Source organism: Tursiops truncatus, chromosome 5 (genome assembly GCF_011762595.2).
Source record: "Tursiops truncatus isolate mTurTru1 chromosome 5, mTurTru1.mat.Y, whole genome shotgun sequence".
Lineage (NCBI taxonomy): Eukaryota > Metazoa > Chordata > Mammalia > Artiodactyla > Delphinidae > Tursiops > Tursiops truncatus.
In genome coordinates this window covers 21670080-21695150 of record NC_047038.1, presented here as the reverse complement: position 1 = coordinate 21695150, position 25071 = coordinate 21670080, and the positions used below count along the sequence as shown (strand labels likewise).

Sequence of the window (25071 nt, the reverse complement as noted above, 5' to 3'; positions counted from 1 at the left end):
TTTGAAAGCCCTGGCATCTCATGGCTAATTGTTTTCTTGCCTCAGTCCGTCTACGACACTTAAGTCCAAATTTCCCTTCCTGGAACACTACTTTGCACATACAAGTCATCTCATTGCTCAAAGCTTTTAATACTTCCATGCGTCCATCTATAGGACAAAAACTGAAGACTCTCATTCCATAGGCTCAACTTGAACTAAAATCACTTACATGGGCCTTTGAAGTAGAATGCTACAAAGACCTTTGCTCACGTCACTCCTTGAAATATTACCTTCTAGTTTCTCGGCTGAGGCTGCCCCAGAAAGCTTCCCTTCAAAGCCCCCTGAAATTCTGTGTTGCAGCTGAAGGTGCTATAATCTGACAATGAGGTATTCTCATTTTTAACCTCATTTTCTCTGTTCACATCCAACTCAATTGTTTCCTAAGGACATGATTTATATCTTACGTCTTAAGGAAGCATCAGACTCTGAATGTACTCAGTGCTTCACAGATATTTGTTCTTGATGATAATGGGAGAAGTGTCAGATATCAAAGTTTTATTTAGGTGATGTACTTACTGGACAATTCACATCTGAGTAATCGTTAATAAACATTGCCCATTTCGGTGTGCTTGGTGAGGCCTGCATTAAGGGAGGGCTCTGGGATGTACGGAGCGCATTAAAGGACAGGTTTGGCTCATGCTTTCAGAGGGGTTGCCTTGGACAGGTCTGGCCCCTCCTCTCACGGTCGCCCGGATCTGAGCCCCCACCTTCAGCGAGGTGGTAGATTTCTTTGGTCTGGGCCAGAGCGGTCACCCTCCTTGTTGATCTAGGAGGAACTGAAATGGGCCAGAGAATGGTGTTCTCTAAGACAGCTTCCTGATCTGTATGCGTTAGATTATACTCCATTTAAAGTTGTTACAAAGGGCGGAGTCAAGTTGGCGGACTAGCAGGATGTAGAATGCATGTCTCCGCACAACTAGAGCACCTACCAGGCACCAGTGGGGGACCACGGACACCTAAGGGGATGGGAGGAACCCCCAGCAACCGGTTTGCGGGATCTTGGTTCCAGCTCCTGTGCTGGGAGCTCCGAGTCCAAACCACTGGACTAACAGAGAACCTCAGACCCCAGGGAATATTAATCAGACCGAGGCCTCCCAGAGGTCCTAATCTCAGCACCTAGACCCAGCTCTATCTAACTGCCTGCAAACTCCAGCGCTGGACACCTAAGGCCAAACAACCAGTAAGGCAGGAATACAACCCCACCATCAAAAAGAAAAGAAAAAAAATGAAACGACAAAAAAGTATATGTTACAGGCGAAGAAGCAAGGTAAAAACCTACATGACCAAACAAATGAAGATGAAATAGGCAACCTACCTGAAAAAGAATTCAGAGTAATGATAGTAAAGATGATCCAAAATCTCAGAAACAGAACGAACAAAATACAAGAAACATTTAACAAGGATCTAGAAGAACTAAAGAGTAAACAAACAGTGATGCATACACAATAAATGAACTTAAAAATACTCTAGAAGGAATCAATAGCAGAATAACTGAGGCAGAAGAACGGATAAGTGAGCTGGGAGATAAAATGGTGGAAATAACTGCCAGGGAGCAGAACAAAGAAAAAAGAATGAAAAGAATTGAGGACAGTCTCAGAGACCTCTGGGACAACATCAAATGCAGGAACATTCGAATTACAGGGGTCCCAGAAGAAGAAGAAGAAAAAAAAGGGACTGTGAAAATATTTGACGAGATTATAGTCACTCTGACATGGGAAAGGAAAGAGTCAATCAAGTCCAGGAAGCGCAGAGTCCCATATAGGATAAACCCAAAGAGAAACACGCTGAGACACATATTAATCAAACTATCAAAAATTAAATACAAAGAAAGAAAAAACATTAAGAGCAGCAAGGGAAAAACAACAAATAATATACAAGGGAATCCCCATAAGGTCAACGGCTGATATTTCAGCAGAAACTCTGCAAGCCAGAAGGGAGTGGCAGGACATATTTAAAGTGATGAAAGGGAAAAATCTACAACCAAGAGTACTCTGCCCAGCAAGGATCTCATTCAGATTCGACAGAGAAATTAAAACCTTTACAGACAAGCAAAAGTTAAGAGAATTCAGCATCACCAAATCAGCTTTACAGCAAATGCTAAAGGAACTTCTCTAGGCAGGAAACACAAGAGAAGGAAAAGACCTACCATAACAAACCCAAAACAATTAAGAAAATGGTAATAGGAACATACATATCAATACCTACCTTAAATGTAAATGGATTAAATGCTCCAACCAAAAGACATAGACTGGCTGAATGGATACAAAAAACAAGACCCGTATATATGCTGTCTACAAGAGACCCACTTCAGACCAGGGACACATACAGACTAAAAGTGAAGGGATAGAAAAGATATTCCATGCAAATGGAAATCAAAAGAAAGCTGGAGTCACAATTCTCATATCAGACAAAACAGACTTTAAAATAAAGACTATTACAAGAGACAAAGAAGGCCACTACATAATGATCAAGGGATCAATCCAAGAACAAGATATAACTATTGTAAATATTTACGCACCCAGCATAGGATCACCTCAATACACAAGGCAAATGCTAACAGCCATAAAAGGGGCATTCGACAGTAACACAATCATAGTAGGGGACTTTAACAGCCCACTTTCACCAATGGACAGATCATCCAAAATGAAAATAAATAAGGAAACACAAGCTTTAAATGACACATTAAACAACATGGACTTAATTGATATTTATAGGACATTCCATCCACAAACAACAGAATACACTTTCTTATCAAGTGCTCATGGAACATTCTCCAGGATAGAGCATATCTTGGGTCACAAATGAAGCCTTGGTAAATTTAAGAAAATTGAAATCATATCAAGTACTTTTTCTGACCACAACGCTATGAGACCAGATATCAATTACAGGAAAAAAGCTGTGAAAAATACAAACTCATGGAGGTTAAATAATACACTACTAAATAACCAAGAGTTCACTGAAGAAATCAAAGAGGAAATCAAAAAGTACCTAGAAAAAAATGACAATGAAAACACAATGACGCAAAACCTACGGGATGCAGCAAAAGCAGTTCTAAGAGGGAACTTTATAGCAATACAATCTTACCTCAAGAAACAAGAAACATCTCAAATAAACAACCTAACCTTACACCTAAAGCAACTGGAGACAGAAGAACCAAAAAACCCCAAAGTTAGCAGAAGGAAAGAAATCATAAAGATCAGATCAGAAATAAAGGAAAAATGAATAAAGGAAATGATAGCAAAGATCAATAAAACTAAAAGCTGATTCTTTGAGACGATAAACAAAATTGATAAACCATTAGCCAGATTCATCAAGAAAAAAAGGGAGAAGACTCAAATCAATAGAATTAGAAATGAAAAAGGAGAAGTAACAACTGACACTGCAGAAATACAAAGGATCATGAGAGATTTCTGCAAGCAACTATATGTCAATAAAATGGACAACCTGGAAGAAATGGACAAATTCTTAGAAAAGTACAACCTTCCAAGACTGAACCAGGAAGAAATAGAAAATATAAACAGACCAATCACAAGCACAGAAATTGAGACTGTGATTTATAATTTTGCAACAAACAAAAGCCCAGGACCAAATGGCTTCACGGGCGAATTCTATCAAACATTTAGAGAAGAGCTAACACCTATCCTTCTCAAACTCTTCCAAATATAACAGGGGGGAGGAACACTCCCTAACTCATTCTACGAGGCCACCATCACCCTGATACCAAAACCACACAAAGATGTCACAAAGAAAGAAAACTACAGGCCAGTATCACTGATGAACATAGATGCAAAAATCCTCAACAAAATACTAGCAAATAGAATCCAACAGCACATTAAAAGGATCATACACCATGATCAAGTGGGGTTTTTCCCAGGAATGCAAGGATTCTTCAATATATGCAAATCAATCAATATGAAACTCCATATTAACAAATTGAAGGAGAAAAACCATATGATAATCTCAATAGATGCAGAAAAACATTTCGACAAAATTCAACACCCATTTATGATAAAAATGCTCCAGAAAGTAGGCACAGAGGGAACCTACCTCAACATAATAAAGGCCATATATGACAAGCCCACAGCCAACATTGTTCTCAAGCGTGAAAAACTGAAACCACTTCCTCTAAGATTAGGAACAAGACAAGGTTGCCCACTCTCACCACTATTATTCAACATAGTTTTGGAAGTTTTAGCCACAGCAATCAGAGAAGAAAAAGAAATAAAAGGAATCCAAGTCGGAAAAGAAGAAGTAAAGCTGTCACTGTTTGCAGATGACATGATACTAAACATAGAGAATCCTAAAGATGCTACCAGAAAACTGCTAGAGCTACTGAATAAATTTGGTAGAGTAGCAGGACACAAAATTAATGTACAGAAATCTCTTGCATTCCTATACACTAATGATGAAAAATCTGAAAGAGAAATTAGGGAAACACTCCCATTTACCACTGCAGCAAAAAGAATAAAATACCTAGGAGTAAACCTACCTAAGGAGACAAAAAACCTGTACGCCTGTATGCAGAAAACTATAAGACACTGATGAAAGAAATTAAAGATGATACAAACAGATGGAGAGATGTACCATGTTCTTGGATTAGAAGAATCAACATTGTGAAGATGACTATACTACCCAAAGCAATCTACGGTTTCAGTGCAATTCCTATCAAATTACCAGTGGCACTTTTCACAGAAGTAGGACAAAAAATTTCACAATTTCTATGGAAACACAGAAGACCCCGAATAGCCAAAGCAATCTTGAGAAAGAAAAACGGAGCTGGAGGAATCAGGCTCCCTGACTTCAGACTATACCACTAAGCTACAGTAATCAACACAGTATGATACTGGCACAAAACCAGGAATATCGATTGATGGAACAGGATACAAAGCCCAGAGAGAAACCCACGCACATATGGTCACCTTTATCTTTGATAAAGGAGGCAAGAATATGCAATGGAGAAAAGACAGCCTCTTCAATAAGTGGTGCTGGGAAAACTAGACAGCTACATGTGAAAGAATGAAATTAGAACACTTCCTAACACCATACAGAAAAATAAACTCAAAACGGATTAAAGACCTAAATATAAGGCCAGACATTATAAAACTCTTAGAGGAAAACATAGGCAGGACACTCTATGACATAAATCACAGCAAGATCCTTTTTGACCCACCTCTGAGAGAAATGGAAATAAAAACAAAAATAAACAAATGGGACCTAATGAAACTTAAAAGCTTTTGCACAGCAAAGGAAACCATAAACAAGACCAAAAGACAATCCTCAGAATAGGAGAAAATATTTGCAAATGAAGCCACTGACAAAGGATTAATCTCCAAAATATACAAACAGCACATGCAGCTCAATATCACAAAAACAAGCAACCCAATCCAAAAATGGGCAGAAGACCTAAATAGACATTTCTCTAAAGAAGATATACAGATTGCCAACAAACACATGAAAGGATGCTCAACATCACTAATCATTAGAGAAATGCAAATCAAAACTACTCTGAGGTATCACCTTATACCGGTCAGAATGGCCATCATCAAAAAATCTACAAACAATAAATGCTGGAACACTCTTGCACTGTTGGTGGGAATGTAAATTGATACAGCCACTATGGAGAACAGTATGGAAGTTCCTTTAAAAACTAAAAATAGAACTACCATACAACCCAGCAATCTCACTACTGGGCATATACCCTGAGAAACCCATAATTCAAAAAGAGTCATGTACCACAATGTTCATTGAAGCACTATTTACAATAGCCAGGACATGGAAGCAACCTAAGTGTCCATCGACAGATGAATGGATAAAGAAGATGTGGCACATATATACAACAGAATATTATTTTGCCATAAAAAGTAACAAAATTGAGTGATTTGTAGTGAGGTGGATGGACCTAGAGTCTGTCATACAGAGTGAAGTAACTCAGAAAGAGAAAAACAAATACCATATGCTAACACATATATATGGAATCTAAAAAAAAAAAAATGGTTCTGATGAACGTAGGGGCAGGACAGGAATAAAGACGCAGACGTAGAGAATGGACTTGAGGACATGGGGAGGGGGAAGGGTAAGCCGGGACGAAGTGAGAGAGTAACACTGACATATACACACTACGAAATGTAAAATAGATAGCTAGTGGGAAACAGCTGCATAGCACAGGGAGATCAGCTCGGTGCTTTGTGACCACCTAGAGGGGTGGGATAGGGAGGGTGGGAGGGAGACACAAGAGGGAGGGGATATGGGGATATATGTATACATATAACTGATTCACTTTGTTATACACCAGGAACTAACACAACACTGTAAAGCAATTATACTCCAATAAAGATGTTAAAAAAATTTTTTGCCCATTTTTTTCTCTGCTCTTTGCTTGATATTAAGAGATCTGTCCACATACAAAAACTTCGTGTGTGAGTAAGAAATACATACTCTTAATAAGCCTTTACTTATGGAGTTGAAATTTATAGCCTAAAACGGCTTTGGGAGAGTGGGAAAGAAAAGCTTGAGATTGTTAGTTTTAATTTTTAATATCAAAAGTACAGTAAGTATCCATGTCATCTAGAATAGTGGTAAAATGGGGCTTGTTAAAACACAGCTTGCGGATCCCACCCCCAGAGTTTCAGAGTCAGAGATCTGGGTTGGCGCCTGAGAACTTGTTTTACTAAAAGTTCTCAGGTGATGCCAAAGGCTGCTGGTGTGGGGAGAAAAAACACTTTGAGAGCCATTGATATAGAACTACTAAGCATTAATATTTGTTAATGTTTCCTCTTTTTTTTAAGTTCAATTAAGATAACAACAAACTGGACTTTTTCCTTCCCAGCCTCATTGTATTCCATGCCAAATTTTGCTCATTTGATCCCCAAATGTTTGGGTTGTTTGCAATTTTTTGCTATTACAAATAATCCACATTGAACATCTCTGTATAGGTCTCCTTGTGCACATGTGCGAAAGCTTTTTTGATGAAATCTTCAAAGGATTACAGAAATTTATATTTATCAGCAATGTATAAGGGTTCCTGCTAACCTCACGTCCTAACCAACCCCTAGTATTATGAGGCTAAATTTTTAACCTCTGTCTATCTGTTGGGTATAAAAATGTATCTCATTATTGCTTTAATTTGCATTTTCCTGATTACTAGAGAGCTTTTTAATTATTATTGCTTTTTAGTTATTATTGGCTACATTGGTTTTCTTCTTCTGTGTTGCCCATGTGTACCTTTGCCAATTTTGACCTTTTTGTTGTTTTGGGTTGTTTGGCTTTCATTAATGAGTTTGAGAATCAAGGTTTGATATTTCTTTAAATGGTAAGACTGACTTTACTTGGTTGGGACTCATTTTATCCCTCTGTATGTACAGGCACCGCTACACCTATTTCTCTGAGGAGTATGTTTATCGATCTTCCAGGATTGGAAGACAAGACAGGAACGTGCATAGAAGTGGATGATTTTAGTTTATTCTCACAGCCTGGGTGGCCAGGAAGAGGGAGCCAAGGTGAAGGGAAGCTTCTAGGAAGTTGAAAGATATAAAGAGCAGTGCTCTGAAGATGACTGGCATCAGAAATACATGACTGATGGCCAGTGGCCCTAAAATAGTTAATTAATAAACCTATTCACAGCCAAAAAGAAAAAATAAAAAAGAAAGAAAAAAAAACTTATAATGTCAAAAAGTTTGCCACTTAAAAAAAGGAAAAGGGGGGGCCTGTTATGTAACAGGCACTTTGTCTGTTAATCCATCTAACCTTTGTCACAACCCTTTCAGGTAGATATTATTATTCCCATTTTATCACAAGGGCAGCTGATGTTCAGAAAAGTTAAATAGGTAGTGCGAGAACGTACAGACCCAGATGCTCTCCAGGTCTGATCCCAAAGCTTGTGTTTTTCCTGCTACCCCCCCGCAGGGGAAAGTGAAACCAGCACTAGTGTATATAAAATACAGGTTCGTAAGCACTATTGTTTAAACTAGAGGAATCATGAAGACCATTGGTTTTCCAGTACATCCAAGACTGTCTTCAGATCCCATACATACACTTATCTTTTTTTTTTTTGGCGGTACGCGGGCCTCTCACTGTTGTGGCCTCTCCTGTTGCGGAGCACAGGCTCCGGACGTGCAGGCTCAGCGGCCATGGCTCACGGGCCCAGCGGCTCTGCAGCATGTGGGATCTTCCTGGACCGGGGCACGAACCTGTGTCCCCTGCATCGGCAGGCAGACTCTCAACCACTCCGCCACCAGGGAAGCCCCATACGCTTATCTTTTTAAGGCATGCTTTCATCAAAGGGAATGGAACAATTTCAAAACTATAACTTTAAGAAACAAAGACAGCGCTTCCCGGCCGCCTGCCAATGCAGGGGACACAGGTTCGAGCCCTGGTCCAGGAAGATCCCACATGTAGCGGAGCAACTAAGCCTGTGTGCCACAACTACTGAGCCTGCGCTCTAGAGCCCGCGAGCCACAATTACTGAGCCTGTGTGCCACAACTACTGAAGTCCGCGCACCTAGACCCCGCACACCGCAACGAAGAGTAGCCCCCGCTCACTGCAACTAGAGAAAGCCCATGTGCAGCGATGAAGACCCAACTCAGCCAAAAATAAATAAATAAAATAAATTTAAAAAAAAAAGAAAGAAGGAAACAAAGACAAAGCCAAAGTGGCTGCTAAAAGTTCTGCTTTCTTTGACTTCGATTATAAACCTTAAAGACACATTTTTATAGCCAAGAACTACTTACGTAACATAAAGAATCCTATGTTTCAGGGGAAAACAGGTAATAATGCAGTTTCAAAAATAAGCAGATTATTCAAGAAAAAGCAGAATTAGTCTATGATGATAAAAATCAGAACTGTGTTGCCCATGGGTTGTGGGCATTGACAGAGGTGATGAAAGTGTTCTCTGTCTTGACTGGGGTGTTACACAGATGAATAAACATTTGTCAAACTCATCAAACTGTACATGAAGATCTACATATTTCACTGTATGTAAACTTTACCTTGTTTTTCAAAAAGTATTTGAAAGTCTTAAAAGTAAATTTGTAATTGCTGATGACATTTGAAAGTGGTGGTCCACGTGCTGAGCTCTCAGCTGTCCTGGAGCGTGCTGAGGTCCTGACCATCTGCTCTGTGCTATCAGACAGGACGGATGCTCCCCAGATGGCGCCAGGACAAATCCACCGCTGGGGGTCAGTAGCTGTCCTGCCCTGGGAATGTCGAGTGGGAGAGGTGCCAACCTGAGACTGCATTCCTTCCAGACAAGGGGAAGCTGGGAATAATTCTCAATCTTAGCGCTTATTCTTATCCCTGTGCACGTGCGCGCGCGCGCGCACACACACACACACACACACACACACACAATTTCCTCTTCCTTGCCAAATACCAAACTCTCTGCCACACCAGCTTTTAAGCAATGAGGTGAAAAGGTCTTAGAACCACAGGGGCCTGCTGCCTTCTAATCAGATCTTTCTGTCCATTGGGATACAGAGATTCAGGCCTGAGACAGAGCAGCACATAACCATTGCGAGCAGAGTCTCCTTCTATGCCCTTTAAAAACTGCAGAGACACAAAGGGTACACAGCAGAAAGGAGCCTGCTGTCTTTCCCATGGCAGGGTACGCTCAGTGTTTACCATTTTTATTTAACTTTCCATTCCTCCGTTTGTCTGGCCTTGCAACACTCCAAAGGGAGGGAACAGCCATTTTCTGAACCTCCACTAGGTGACGAGCTCTGTGGTGGACACTGTCACGTTTCTTGTCTCACTGTGACCACTGTCAAACCCCCCACTGTGTGTCTGTACCTCATGTTGGAGCTTCACAGACAAGTCACCTTAAGCACAGATTGGTGAAGAAAGTTGCTCAAGGAATCACTGATCTTAAACCAGCACTCAAGACGTTGTTTTGCTAGAGTCGAATTCTTTCTTTCAAACTCTATCTCTCTGCCTATTCGGGAATAAGTCCAAAATAACAATTAAAAAAAATGTGTCCTCAATATATATTGTACAAACTGCACTTTGTATCAGAATAATTCTATCACTGTTATGCCCACCACTACACATGACATTGCCAAAAATGACTTCAGAGCCTTGGATCTATTTAATAACTATGATTTATTTTCAGGGTGGTGTCCTGCGTTCCGCCAGATGCTGGCCTGCAAAGCACACCCTGGACAGTGTTGTTGGATTTGGACTCTGTTAACCCAGGACTGAGTTTGTTCCGGTACTGCCTGCTCTTACAACAGGTCCATGCCTCTCCACCCTGGCCAGGTGCTGCGCTAGCAGGGCTTCCTGATAATTACAGGGTAAAGGGGTGTGCTCATAAATGTGGGCCTAATACAAGCAGAGGAGAAATAACACAGCAAAAGTGGCAAAAAGCAAGCTTCATGCATCAAAACACTGAATAGGCTGAATCTCACTTGCAAATTAAAGTTGGTATCAAAGGAACGCCATCTCAGTGGGAGTTGAACTAAATGTTCAGATCAGTGTTCTTGCCTCTACTGGACCATCTAACTGCATCACAGCCAGTTAGATATTCACATCATGGAAGCTAGATATTCCTAACATTATCTTAAGAGATCCAGGGGAAAAATGTATGTGTGTTTATAATTTTTTTACACTCAACAAATCCTTCATATAGAGAATATAACTTATAATATTTTACCTCTAAGTGCTTTTTCCTCCAAATGGAAGATGAGCCTGAAAAGATAATCACATACGAAAGCTCAGATGCAGACAGACACCAGTCTCACTGGCAAAACTCCTAGCTTGTAGGTGTTACCAGCACAAAAAGACATGCCCTCCTCCACACAGCTATGCCAGATAATATACAAAGCAATTAATTTGGAATCATTGTTGGCAACTCTAGATTTTATCATTCTATTATTCCAGTCCATAATTTGCATTTTCAAAAACTAAAACAGTAAAGAGTTGGCTGGTAGCTTTTCAGGTACAATCATGAATAAAGATGAAAGAAGGTAATTATTTCACAGTGAGAAAAATGCAGCCTTAAAATAAGATGACATGGGTATCAATTCCAGCTCTGCTACTTAATAGAGATGGAATATCAGGAAGTTTCCTTAACTTGATGCAGTCCATATTTCTTCATCTAAAATGGGGAGGATAACATCAATACAGAATAGTTATTACTGATCTCTAAGGGTCGGCAGGAAGATGCTAGTCCTACTACTATTTACCACATAGCCTTGATTAAATTTCTACCTGAAATCCCTTAATTTGTCAATCTACTTTGGTTTCCATGCTTCAAGACGGCAGAGAAACATTTTTGAAAAAGAAGTTCTCAGGTCAGCTATTATTGCATACCACAGATGCAGTTTAAATGTCACCTCCTCTGTGAAGCATTCTTGTTTCACCTTGCTCTCACGGAGCCTACAGTCTAGGGAGGGGAAACAGAAATGAACCCGTAAGTTAATATGTAGTATGTCGAATGGTGATTAAGTGCTTAAGTGTCATGAAGAAAACAGCAGGGATAGACATCATGGTAGACAGTCAATAAGGATGGCCAAAGAAAGTCTTCCTGAGATGTCATTTGAGTAAAAACCTGAAGGAGGTGACAGACTGAGCCATGTGGAGAACTAGGCAATGGAACTTCAGACAAGGAAACAGCAAGTGCAAAGGCCCTGGGGTGCAGAGAAAACAACAACAGTGTGCTAGAGAGGATTAGCAGGGGGAGACAATAGGTGATATCAGAGGGGCTTCGGGAGCCAGGTCACGGGGGACCTTTCTTAGAGAGTGAAGTGGAAATCCACTGCAGGGTTCTGAGCAGGGGAGGGATGAGATCTAGCATGTTTTCTAAAATTTGTGTTGAGAATAGACTGAAGGGCGTTAAAGGCTTGAAGCAGGGACACTAGTTAGGGAGGCTACTATAATAATTCAGGTGCTCCATACTGATGGCTCCACACTGAAGCTCCAGTGTGGTAGAAGTACAGGTGGAGAGCAGTGATTGAAGGGAAAGTCAAGAGTGTTTCCTGATCAGCTGGATATCTACTGTGGGAGAAAGAAAGAAGGAATTTAGCCTGAATAGCTGGGATGACAGAGAAGTTAAGTGTGGTGGGGATGAGTATAGAGCAGGTTTAGTGGGAAGGAAGATTAGCAGTGATGTTTTAGACATATTAAGTTCACGATGCCCGCTAGACACATATAGGTAGTCAAGTAAGCAGTTGAATATATGAGTTTAAATTGAAGAAACAATACAGTTGCAATGTAAGTTCGGTTGGCACACAAATGGTATTTAAAACTATGAGAGTAAATAAGATCACATAAGCAGTGAGTGAAGGTCCAGGGCTGAGCCATTTAGCAGTGTTGTGATGAGCGGGCCCCAGCTAAGGAGACAGAGAGGCAGTCAGAGAGATGGAAGGAAAAAACTGGGGAGTCTGAGGTCCTGGAGAGCAAGTGAAGACAATCTGTCCTGGAGGAATGAGTGATCAACAAGGCCACATGCTGCCGCCCTGCCGGGTAAAGTGAGTACTGAGAAATGATCGTAAGCTCCTGCCCTATGGACGCCACGCGACCCTGCCAAAAGTGGTTTCCACAGAGCGGTGAGGGTGAAGGCTTGGGTGGAAGGAAACGGAAATGGCAAATGTGGACAACTCTTTCAAAGAGTTTAGCTCTGATGGTAATCAGAGAAATGGTGATCTCTGAAAGGAGATATGCAGTCCAATGAGCGTTTGCTTTTGTTTTTAAGATGGGAGAAATAACAGCGTGTCTGTATGCTGATAAACCAGTTTGGTAGAGAGGGGAATTTTGGTGACTCTGGTCACAGAGGGGAGAGCTGCTGAGCCGTGTCTTGGAGCACATGAGATGGGATGAGATCTGGTGCACAAGTGCGAGACTGACTTTGGCTATTTCACAGATGGTTAATGTAAAAGGGAAACCAGAGGATGTAAACTCAGACGCAAGAGCAGGGGGAAAGAGAATGGGGAAGTTCTCTTGTGGAATTATTCCTGTAACTGCTTTATTTTTCACTGGAAGAGCAAGACCACCGGATGAAAGTGGAGATGGGGACGCAACACCGAGACTTGAGGAGAGAGGAGAAAGGAACAGACAGTAAAACAACACCCCCCGCAAAAGAGCTAATGGTTTTGATCCCCACAAACCAATTCTCTCCATTGCATGTTTTATTTTAGGGAATATCACAATTCTCCCCACTAGAAAATATTCTAGATTCTTCCTTCTACTTAACCCTCCATCAAATCAATCCCTCAACCACCTAAACAGAAGGGTAACAAACCCACTCCTAGTCTGGATTATGCAAAAGTCTCCTTACCAACTTCCCTGCTTCCAGACCCAGGGCTTTCTCTGTGTATGAACAAATATGGAAATCAAAACCTATCAAGTATGAAATTATGTGGCTCGGGTTAGAGATTAAACAAAGAAAACTCTTCACCCTTAATGCTATGGCCACACAGATCTTTAAATTACAGCAAATGTTTCTTGGCTTAAAAAAAAAAAAACCAGCACCTCCTTCGCACGGCAGCTTGAGGACACTTCATGATCTTGCCTCAGCTTGGCTGCACAGCCTCGCCTCCAGTGCTAAGGTATTTACTAGACACGTTCCCTCCAATCCTGATCCATGAGGGAGGCAGAAAACAATGGTGCAGAGAAATAATAAGGATGCACCAGTGAGCATTTTCCACGGGCATTAAGAAGCAGAGTACCGGGCTTCCCTGGTGGCGCAGTGCTTGAGAGTCCGCCTGCCGATGCAGAGGACGCAGGTTCGTGACCCGGTCCGGGAAGATCCCACATACCGCGGAGCGGCTGGGCCCGTGAGCCATGGCCGCTGAGCCTGCGCTCTGCAAAGGGAGAGGCCACAACAGTGAGAGGCCTGCATACCGCAAAAAAAAAAAAAGAAGAAGCAAAGTACCTAAGCTACACACAAACAGTGATCTCATGAAGACCTGCATTCGCGACATAACATTTTAGAAGACTTTTAATACCTCGATGGTTTGCCGCAGCTCAAACAGCAAGCATCTTCCTCTTCTCCTCAGCCCTCCTCTTTCAATTCTACTTCCTCTTTTCCCTTTGATTCAAGCCAATCTGGCAGAGCACATACCCCAACTTGCCACCTTATTTAAACCTAGTCTGTGTTACCTCTGGTAGTTCATATTATTTTTAGTATATGAAAGGTTGAGAAGTACTAATTTTTAAGATTTTTTTTATTGAAGTATGGCTGATTTATAATGTTTCAGGTGTACAGCAAAGTGACTCAGTTTATACACACACACACACACACAATTCTTTTTCAGATTCTTTCCATTATAGGTTATTAGAAGATACTGAATATAGTTTCCTGCGCTATACAGTAGGCCCTTGTTTAAGATATTATTTTAATTAACAAGCAGAGTTCCTCATTTATCACCTGAACAGTTTTTTAAGGAAAGAGACTAAAGCCTCAAAGTGCACATAGTACTTTTGGTGGTTTCACAACATCTCCACACATTCTTTGATACTCTTCTCTTCAAGAGGTGGAGCCTAACTGCCCTCCCCGGGTTCGGACTGGACCTAATGCCTGGCTTCTGATGAATGGTTATCGTGAGGCGAAGGTGAACAGGTCTGGGGACTTGATCATACAAGGCAGTGCCGCTTCCTCCTTGCTCACTCTGCCACGTGCTAAGTACATGGAGTGACTTGTGGAGAGACCCGCTTGGCCGGGAACTGAGGCCTCCTGCCAAAAGCCACGCGAGTGAGCCCTCTGAGAAGTGCACGCTCGAGCGTGAGTCAGGCGGCCCCTGCTGCCTCCTGAGTGCGGCCACAGGCAGGGAACCTGGGCCAGAAGCACCCAGCCAGCTGGGCCGCTCTGGCATTTCTGAACCATGGAAACTGAGATAATGAAGGCTGTCGTTCAGAATCACTAAGCTTAGGGTAATTTGTTATGCTGCAAGAGATCACTAATATACTTACGATCATCAAATAATCTGTAATAATCAAATGGATCTGGAATTCTAAATCCAGGTCATTTTCACTTTATCACTGCTACCAAGTGACACCAAAAAAAAAAGAAAATTATGATTCAAAAATTTTATAAGATAACATTTATACTTTATTTAAATTCTGCCCAGAATATTAATTTCCACTCTATGGTAGACGAGAAACAAGTAGGAACTTTTAGATGAGGATTTAATAAGAAGGAATACAGAGTACATAGTTTATAAAGCACTTTACCTATATAATCTTGGCTCTTAGATGAATATAGATGTTTGCATATATATATATATATATATATAGAGAGAGAGAGAGAGAGAGAGAGAGAGAGAGAGAGGGCACAGCAATTTCACTGACAACCACCTTAACTCTTTAAGAATGCATGAAAATTATTTAATAATCAAAATCCATCCCCAGGTCTAATTATGTGGTTCTGGGTCAGATATTATACAAAGAAATCGTTTATGCTTATCTGCAACTGGTTCCAGACCTCTACTTGTCATAATTCAGGATCTATATAAAAATTCTCAAAATTAAACTTACAAATGCTCTATCAAATTAAAAATGCAATGCATTCCAACAAGTGCTGGAATGGTTATTCTAAAACTGCCAATGAAGATAAACCCCATATTGAATAAATCAGAGCATTCAGTCTGAACCAAATTTTCTGAGCATTCAAAATGAGATTTGGGTACATATAGCCTACCATTAACTTAATCTTCAGCCTCAAGCTTTTATTCACTCTTTCTTCTTCTCCTGGATCAGTAATGTAACCTCAGGGATTGAACCTACTAGCATTATGTTTTTCATCTGATGCTCTTGAGAAATGTTTTTTCCCTTAGGAAAGCGGTTACCGTCTTCTTTGTAAAAGACACTTGTTTATTATTTAAAGGGTAATGTGGAAAAAGAAAAAGAAAAGATCTTCACCATCACCATATCAAGTCCAGAACCGACGGAAACTTTTCGGAGTATTTTAGTTTTGTTGCTAAAACAAAGCTACGAAAAAATATCACAGGGGAATAAAGGCAATGGACAATTTATAAGTTTTCAAAAAACACGTAACTAGCCAATTCTTTAAGACTAAAATAGATCTAGATCAGCTGACAGTCTGCAATTAAACTCTGCTTATTCTTATAGCTATATTTTCATCCAGTCTGACTTGCAATTGTAGGATTATGTATAAAGCTGTAATGTTCTTCATCTGTTCCAAACTTACATGACAAGTTTAAGAAAAGCCCTAGTCAGTAGTGTGAGCAGAATATCATAGGCAAGCATCTACCCTGTCTCCGCCCTCTCACAGAAAGCATGTTCAAGCTTCCTCTCTTAAGCCTGTGGGATAAACACAGCAGGGATCTGCTGTATGAAACCACAGCTTTTGTTCTTCCTGTGATTCCTCCAGTTCTTGAAATCCACAGACTTTCCTTTGAACTTGGGTGCTGAATATTTAACTCATTTAACATTTGTTTTGTTACCTTGTATTGATATTTGCTTTTTGGTATATAAGATCTCCCTCTTATTGAAACTGAAAAAAAAGTTTCTAAGTATCTTCCTTGCTTCATTTTTTTAATATCCTCACTGCCTAGACCAGGACTCTACATATTGCAGTGATTCAACAATTACTTTCAAAACAAGATAATTTGTGTGTGGGGGGGGATGAGAATATTTTTAACTTAGGCGGGGGATGAGCAGATAAAATTATGTAGCTTAAAAAAAATAAAAAATAAATAAAAATTTTAAAAATGTTATGTAGCTTAAATTCTAGAAAACATTTACTTTTATATAAGTTGGAATTACACATTTGGTTCCATTAATGCTTTACTTTATGATTTTTGGCAGGCATTAAATCTCTCTGATTCATCAAAGCATTATATTTATTTCATAAAAATCTCATAAAATTCGCTGATATTTTTTGAAGTTTTTCACTGTTCTTTTAAAAGAAGATATAAACAATTGGATAGTTAGATAAAAATGCCCCTTTATTACACTGTAAAAGAAACTTATCATAATTCTTTTATTACAACTGCTATATTTGCATCAAAGAATTATATCATCAAATATGATAAAATAAAATCAAAATGATAAAAACAGAGGAGGATAAGAGCTCTGATTCCAAATTAGATTTTTACTTAATAACTGGAGGTGACATTCAATCAAGAGAAAACAGGTATCAGCCTAGCCTGACATTATTGGATATAATCTCTACCTCAGATCAATACGAAATTTTCACAGAATTTGCACTATTTCACAATGTCCTGGCTTCTACCTCATTGGTGCAGCCCCTATAAATTAAAAAAAAAAAAAGCACTCATCTCCACCATGTCATAACAAGCAATACTTCAAGAGAGGGCAGTATTTCAGAAATAGGTCATCTGAGATTAGAGAGAAAGAGTTGAGTTTCCCTGCACTTCTTTACTAAACATAAAAGAACCATCTGGTTATAGAAATAACTAATGCATGTGACAAAAACAAAAAAAATTGATCCAAGTGCCCAGGTCTGAAAAATCCAGTGTTAAGCCTGAAAGAAATTTAACAGCAGCTCTAAAAATTCACACACTTGCTGCACATTTTTTTCATGATGCTTCCTGTGCATATCACAGAGCACACTGGCCCAGATTAACATCAAACATGCTCCTGGAACTCTTTTATCCCTGGTAAAGATTTCTTCTTGTTTACTGGATGGACTCCTCTTAAGACATTATAGAGGATGTGACTCTGACCCCTCTTTCTCTCCCCCGCCCCTGCTCCCTGCCCTTCTTTCTCCCCGCCACCACTCTCTCTCATTTTAAAGAGTCCTTCTGCAGGGTGGTTGCAACACTGAACTTCGAAGAGCCATCAGAATATAGCCAGCTCACCTTCAAGCCCTGCTTCTACACGTAGCCACATCTCTCATCAGTGCACCTCCCACCCCCAAATCAATAGTAACCTAAATGTTTACTGCAGTGGCTCAAGAAAACATGAGGGGGAAGAAAGGAGAGTGTAGACATCATCCACGGCAGAATTTTAAGAAACCCTCTTGCCCAGGTTTAAATCTCAGCTTTGCCAGTTTTTAGTTACGTGACTTTGGCCAAGTTCCCTAAATGTCCCGTGTCTCAGTTTCATCATCTGTTAAGTGGGGATAAAATAATGACTACCTCCTATGGTTGTTATGAAGATTAAATGAATTAATATATGTCAAGTCCTTAGAATAGTTTCCACCGGATAGGCAGTTATTTCCGAAGTCCTACTCTGTCGTCCCTCAAGCCATTCTGTTATAGAGCCTGGGCTGGCTCTCTTCTCTCCCCAGACCCCTTTACTTTTTGTCTTCATTCATCTTCTCTAGCCAGTAGCTCTCTGACCTTTCCAAAATAAATTATTTCAGCTTCCTCTAGCTTCTTCAGTCCCCACTCTCACACACACACACACACACACACACACACACACTTTGCCAGTTAGCGCCATTGTCTTAGAAGGGAGTACGGAGAGGGGAAAATTGCAAAAACTTATCCTCTGTGATTTAAAAAAAAACTCTGTCACAGAAGTTTTAGGAATATCTATGATCCTGACTTCTAAAAAAGCATTGCACTATTACACTTATGATTATAACACTAATGAAAAGAACTCCTGAAAATTTTTAATTAGTTGAGATACTTCACTAGAGGCGGATGAAGTGATTACACATTTTACTGAATCTTAAAAATCTTCCTGAATTTTCTGGACTATGTTGTAGTTCAGACTTTAGTGTTCAATATTCAACTGCTCCCTTCAGGCAGCTCTCCAGAGTTGGTACCTTAAGTAACTGGGGTCACTAAAAGGTACCAGGACTGTTTTATAAACAGTCAGTAATGACATTTCTTCTTAGGTTTCTTGGTAATTAGTTGGAATCAGTGTTGGCTTACTCAATACAATTGGACTAATACAAAAAGGAGAAACCAAATTTACTTTGCCTCATTTATGAGGAAAAACAATGAAAAGTATTTTTCTTTTACGCTTAAAGTTTGTTACAGCGTAACAGACCAGTTAAGTCAGGGACCGAGCTGCTTGTCATTTGATCCCAGCTGTTTGGTTATTACGTGGCTGATGACCTCTGCATACAACTTTATCATTCCTTGTTTCTCATAAGAGTTCAGTTAGTTCTATGTCTCCTTTAAAAAATAACAGCTGACATTTATTGATCACTCCCAGTGTGCCAGAAAGTATGGGAAGCCCTTTGCATGCACGGACACATTTAACCTTTACAACAACCCTGTGAGGCAGGTCCTTTTATAACCCTCATTTTGCAGATGAGGAAACTGAGGATCAAAGGGATTAACCAGCTCCATCCTGGTTACTCATCATGTAAGTGGTGAGGGATTCAAGCCCAGAGCAAGCAATCTTAACAATTACTCCCCAAAGCCTTACTGTGACTCTCCATTTTGATTTCAAAAGCTTCGTGGGAGAAAGAGTACTTTCTATTACGTGTACACAACAGCAAACATTGCCCTGAGTTTGTTTATATAGCTATAATTTAAGGATAATTCTGGAAGTCGTATATGGCATCTTCTTAGGGGCCTTGGTTCTCGGTCAGCCAAAGTACTTTTTATACTTCAACAGCCATGCTGAGAGTATGCCTGTTTTTCTGACTGTTTCTCTTCATTCCTTTTTTTCTGAAGAAATAATTCTCACAGGAAATAATTTCAAACCAGGCAGGGTGAGCGTGGGAGGAGAGGGAACAAGGGGGAGAGGACAGAGAATAGGGAGGGTCAGCAAGATGTTTAAAAAGCTGTTTGGAAACCTTCCCATCAGTAAAGTTACTAAGACTCCAGTGAAGTTACGGAAGGTTGTTTATCTCATGAAATGCTTCATGTGAAAAAACTTTTGTGGAAACCAGTGAAGAGCTCAGCCTTCATGTCAAGTTATCATAGGGGGAAACAGACAGCGGGAGAGGATGAAGGAGCACGGAGGAAGATCGCCCTGAGGACGCTGAGGAACCCAGAAGAAATCTTAAGGAGAGCTCTGGACAATCACAATCTGGGGACCTGCAGCTGAACCCACTTTACTCAGGTCTGTTAGTGAGCAGACGACCCCTGACTGAGAGTGGGGTTATTCATTCATGCCATCAAATTTAATGGCTAAGATTTTTAAAAAACTGACCATACCATGCGTTGCCTCGGATGTGAAGCAATTGCAACTCTCATACATTGCTGGTAAAAAAGCAATATGGTACAGCCACTTTGGAAAGGAGTTTGGAAGTCTCTTATAAAATTAAACATACACCCACCATTTGACCTGGAAATTCCCCTCCTATATATTTACCAAAGAGAAATGAAAACATGTCCACAAAAAGACCTGTATGCAAACAGTGGCTTTTCTTCTAACAGACAAAAACTGGAAACAACTCAAATGTATATCGACAGATGAATGGATCATCAAATTGCGGCAGATCCATACCAAGGAATCATCACTCAGCAATAAAAAGGAACACACTGCTGACACGCAATAGCATGGATGAATCTCACAAGCATTATGCTAAGTGAAAGAAGCCAGACACACAAGACTACATACTGTATGACTCCACTTATATGATTTATATGACACTCTAGAAAAGGCAAAACGACAGTGACAGAAAACAGATCAGGGATTCTCAGGGGCTGGGGGTTGAGGGAGGAGGAGGTCAACTACATGGGAAATATCTGAGGGGACAGAAATGTTCTGTATCTTGATTATAGTGGTGGTTATATAACTGTACATGCATTTGTCAAAAACTCATCAAATTATACACTTAAAATGGGTGAATTTTATGGTACGTCATTCATACCTCAATACAGTGGGGATTTTTGTTATTGTTGTTTTAGTTTAAATCATCCTCACTGGTAGTCATAAAGACAGAAACGCGTGTATCCAGAGGTTGCTCTCTTACAGAAGGGCAGTCTCACCTACTTCACCCTGTTGACTGTGCTGCACATTCTCATGGGTTCCCCCAATCCCCATTGCTCATGCTATTTAAAAAGAGATATTTAACCAGAGCATGATTCAAGCTGAATCTCTCACCCAGTACAAAGTTGTTTTTCAGGCCAAGGTTTTAAAACATACTTACAAATTAAAAGCTGAACATCATCTTTTTAAGTGCACACAATCATAATCCTTGGTTTATAACTAGGGCAGCCAGATAAAATATAGGATGTCCAGTCAAATTTAATTTTAGATGAACAACAAATAATTTTTTAGTATAACTATGTCCCCAATATTGCATAAGACATGCTTTTTATTTGCTTTATCTAGCAGTCTGCTTAAGAACACCACTGGTCCATGCATGGCCTTTTCAATTTTATTTATTCATTCACAATTAATTAGCTAATTAATTATTGAATCTCATATGCATGTTGTAGCTGCAGGAATTTTTAGTAATTGTGGCTGTAACTACCCTCTTAAAAAACCATGCAGCAACTCTAAGGCACTGAGAACTTATCTTAGACTACTGATAAGTGACTGATTTAGGATCCTGTTCATCAAAATATCTGTAGACCCAGTGCATCAGCATCAACTTGTTGCTTGTTAGAAATGAATCTCACTCAGGTCTCACCTAGACCTACTGAATTCAGAATCTGCATTTTAAGATTCATATGCACATTATTGTTTTAGAAGCACCGATTTAGAAAACCGTGTTTTAGGAAAATTCCCAAGGGCATATGCAGGGTGGATTAAAGGGAAATTGACTTAAAGTACAGAAACCCCTCACAAGAATATTTTAAAAGTTCAGGCATTACTTCAAGATCTGAATTATGGTACAGGCAGCAGGAATGAAAAGAAAGAGATCAAAATGAGAAACAGTAACAGAAAAAAAAAAAAAATCGATGGGACCTGGTAAAGGACTGGATGGAGGACGGAGAGGAAAGATGTCAGAATCGGAATATAAATCAAGTAGAACCAGCAAAGTGTTTCTTGTATCCCTGGCAGTGGTTCTCAACCTTAGCAGCACATGATAACCACCTGGGAGCTTTAAGAAATACTGATGCCTAGGTCCCAACACCAGAGATTCTGATTTAAGGTGAAAGCCGGGCATTAGAATTTCGAAATGCTCCCCAGGTGATTGTAATGTGCAGCCAAGGTTAAGAACCACAAATATGGGCTCTTTCAATCTATTTGTTTTCATTGAGGAAGATGATTTTCAACCCTGATTACACTTTAGAATTCTTGGGGGATCTTTAAAAATGTATCCGTATCTAGACCCTGCCCTTAGGGATTCTAATGTAATTGGTAATATTTTAGAGTCTCACAGTTGACTGTAATGTGTAGACAGGGCTGAGGACACTCAATTGAAGCATTCAGTTTAAATGATGACTATTTTTTTTCTCAAGTAAATGTAAAATGAAGAGAGAATTCAGTGCTTACAGAATCCAAACCTTCTAGTTAGGTGAAATATAAACCAACCTATTTTCATTTGCTTGTTACAATTTCACAATAAATTTTGCTTGGTGTTATATACAATTTCTATTTTTTCAAAACCTCATTTTGAATCCAAACAAAAAAATCAGCTGATTACCACTGCAATTGGATAACCATTTAAGAAATAAGCGTTATTCAGATGTGTAAAATATAACATGAAATAAATTGATTACAACCACAATTATACATCTTAGGATTCAGTAAGGTCCTCAGGAAAGAGGGGTAAAGAAATGACACGTCTAGGGACTTCCCTGGTGGTGCAGTGGTTAAGAATCTGCCTGCCAGTGCAGGGGACATGGGTTTGAACCCTGGTCCGGGGAGATCCCACACGCCGTGGAGCAACTAAGCCCATGTGCCACAACTACTGAGCCTGCACTCTAGAGCCCATGAGCCACAACTACTGAGCCCGTGTGCCACAACTACTGAAGCCCACGAGCCTAGAGCCCGTGCTCCACAAGAGAAGCTACCTTGCTGAGAAGCCCGTGCACCGCAACAAAGAGTAGCCCCCATTCAATGCAACTAGAGAAACCCCATGTACAGCAATTAAGACCCAACACAGCCATAAATAAATACATAAATTTATTAAATAAAAAGAAATGACATGTCTAAAATTTATTTCTAAGTCAAAGTAAAGTACCAGGAGTCAACCCTATTACTAAAGTCTAAATCAAAAACATCAAGCAGAACATTTAAGCACTTTATAGTTAACTTGTCACTGCAGCATTATTTCGTAAGTGTGCAAAGTGAAAAATTGTTTTCAAAAAGAAAAATGTTTCTAAATGACCTTTTAGAATAAAATGGAAAATTGGCTTACCTCTTCCCTATGATTCTTAATTGGCATACAAAGAATACTTTGTGTCTTGTAGCCTGTAATTTGGTCAACTTCTGCATTGAACCGAGGATCCTAGTAAGGAAGAAGAAATTCAATTTAGTGACTGACCTGTTCAAAGATTGATTTGATTTTTCTGATTTATAGGATTAGAGAAATCTAATTGTCGACTCACCTTGTTGCTCTGAATGACAATTTTATTATTGTAAAAGGCATCAGAGCATACAAGTACATATCATCTTTGACAAAGATAAATTTAAGGGTTTTTTAGCAGCTAGTATTTATGAAAAAAATACAGATGTAAACAAATGTTAAGAAATAAAGGAAATTCAAAATATTAGCCAATTTAGATAGCCTCACTTAAACTCAGGAAAAAGTGGCAACTCTCCTCCTCTGTAATACAATTTGCCTATTCCCATCGCACTGATTCTTCTGAAAAAGAAAAGCATCTTTGGTCTGAAACTTTTCCTATAAAACCCACCACCTCCAAAATGACCTTTTCAATACTGACTTGACTTCCCTTGTAATGACTGTATATATATTTCCTCAGTATTCTGTATTTCTATCTCAGGTGTTTCATAAGAATTAAAATCTTATCTTTTCTTTCTTTTTGTATATAATAAAACTGCATGGCCTTCATCAGACTACAAACAATTCCTCAATCTTTTGAATCTCTTTCCCCTTTTACAAAGTACATCTTCCCACATCCAATAATCACAAAGGACTGCTGAAAGGTGAAAAGTTCTAAATGTGGGTTAAAGAAAGAAAGATACAGGCTATCTTCCATTAAACCAGATTGAGGAGATCAAAGGTAGGCTGTAAATTCTATGAGGGGCTTTTTTTGGTTCACCACACTGTATTCCCAAGATTAGCACAGGAACTCAAAAACATCTGTTAAACAAATGAAGGAATTCATTAACAAATGATATCACAGTTATCCAACATGATCACTTTTAGCTTACTATAGTTTAAAGCAAACCTTATAGGTAGGAGGAAAAATATACTCAAGGAAATGGACACAGACCAATACATGAGATACAATTAGAACGGAAGCAAACATACCAGAACATAAACATCTGAATGAATATTGTTCCCCTCAAAGCAACAGCCTTGGGAACTTACATGCTCAACCTAATAATAGCATTATTGTTCTAAAAACTCTGCTTTTGGAATTCCCTTCAGAAAATATGGAATAGTCACACTGGAAAAAATCCTCATTTTTGAAGGTCATTTCTTTTTTTTTTTTTTTAATTAGTCTAAAGTCACGCAAAGCCAAAGCTGTGAATGAAGTAAACGATTCCATCAACTCGGGTCAGAAATGAGGCCGATTTTCCCCATGGGAGGACCAAACATGGCATTGAAGGCAATTTCAAAAGAAGAGCTATAAAATGGTAGAAAATCAATGCAAATATTTTATATTATAAATATACACGACTGCATTTTTAGTTTTTCTGCAAACATGCTCAAAGTTATACTGAAAGACAGAGAAAACCTTGGCTCAATGTTTCCAAAAAACGGTCCTTAAATAGCATACTATATTGCAAGGTATCTAAAGAAAGCAGACAGGATACTGACACGGACAAATTAAAAGAAGATAAAAATTATGAATTTATATAGTGAATTATTCTACAAGCTAATAATCAAAATATGAATAGAAATGCATCCTCAGCAATTATTTTGTTAATGAATATCTGAATTACAAGACCAATTTATAAAAAAGAGGATTAAACCCAACTATCTAATCAAAGCAGGAGTCTGAAATTAGTAGCACTTCCATAGAATTTTTTTGTGCATACTGGAAGTTTAAAATAAACAGCAGCCCTGGATTTCATTCTTCATTGAAGGAGGTAGGAGTAATGCATACTTCAAAATCACTTTAAGT

At 39.4% G+C, this 25071-nt stretch overlaps 1 protein-coding gene across 3 annotated transcripts in view; it reads right to left on the bottom strand.

Annotated features, from left to right (window-relative positions):
• Positions 1-25071, bottom strand: part of PDE5A (phosphodiesterase 5A) — a 135155-nt gene that overhangs the window by 81387 nt on the left and 28697 nt on the right. For all 3 annotated transcript variants that reach the window (XM_073804681.1, XM_019927875.3, XM_073804682.1), the window contains exon 3: positions 23175-23264. In XM_073804681.1, coding sequence (XP_073660782.1) covers positions 23175-23264 — 90 coding nt within the window. The remainder of the gene's footprint in view (positions 1-23174; positions 23265-25071) is intronic.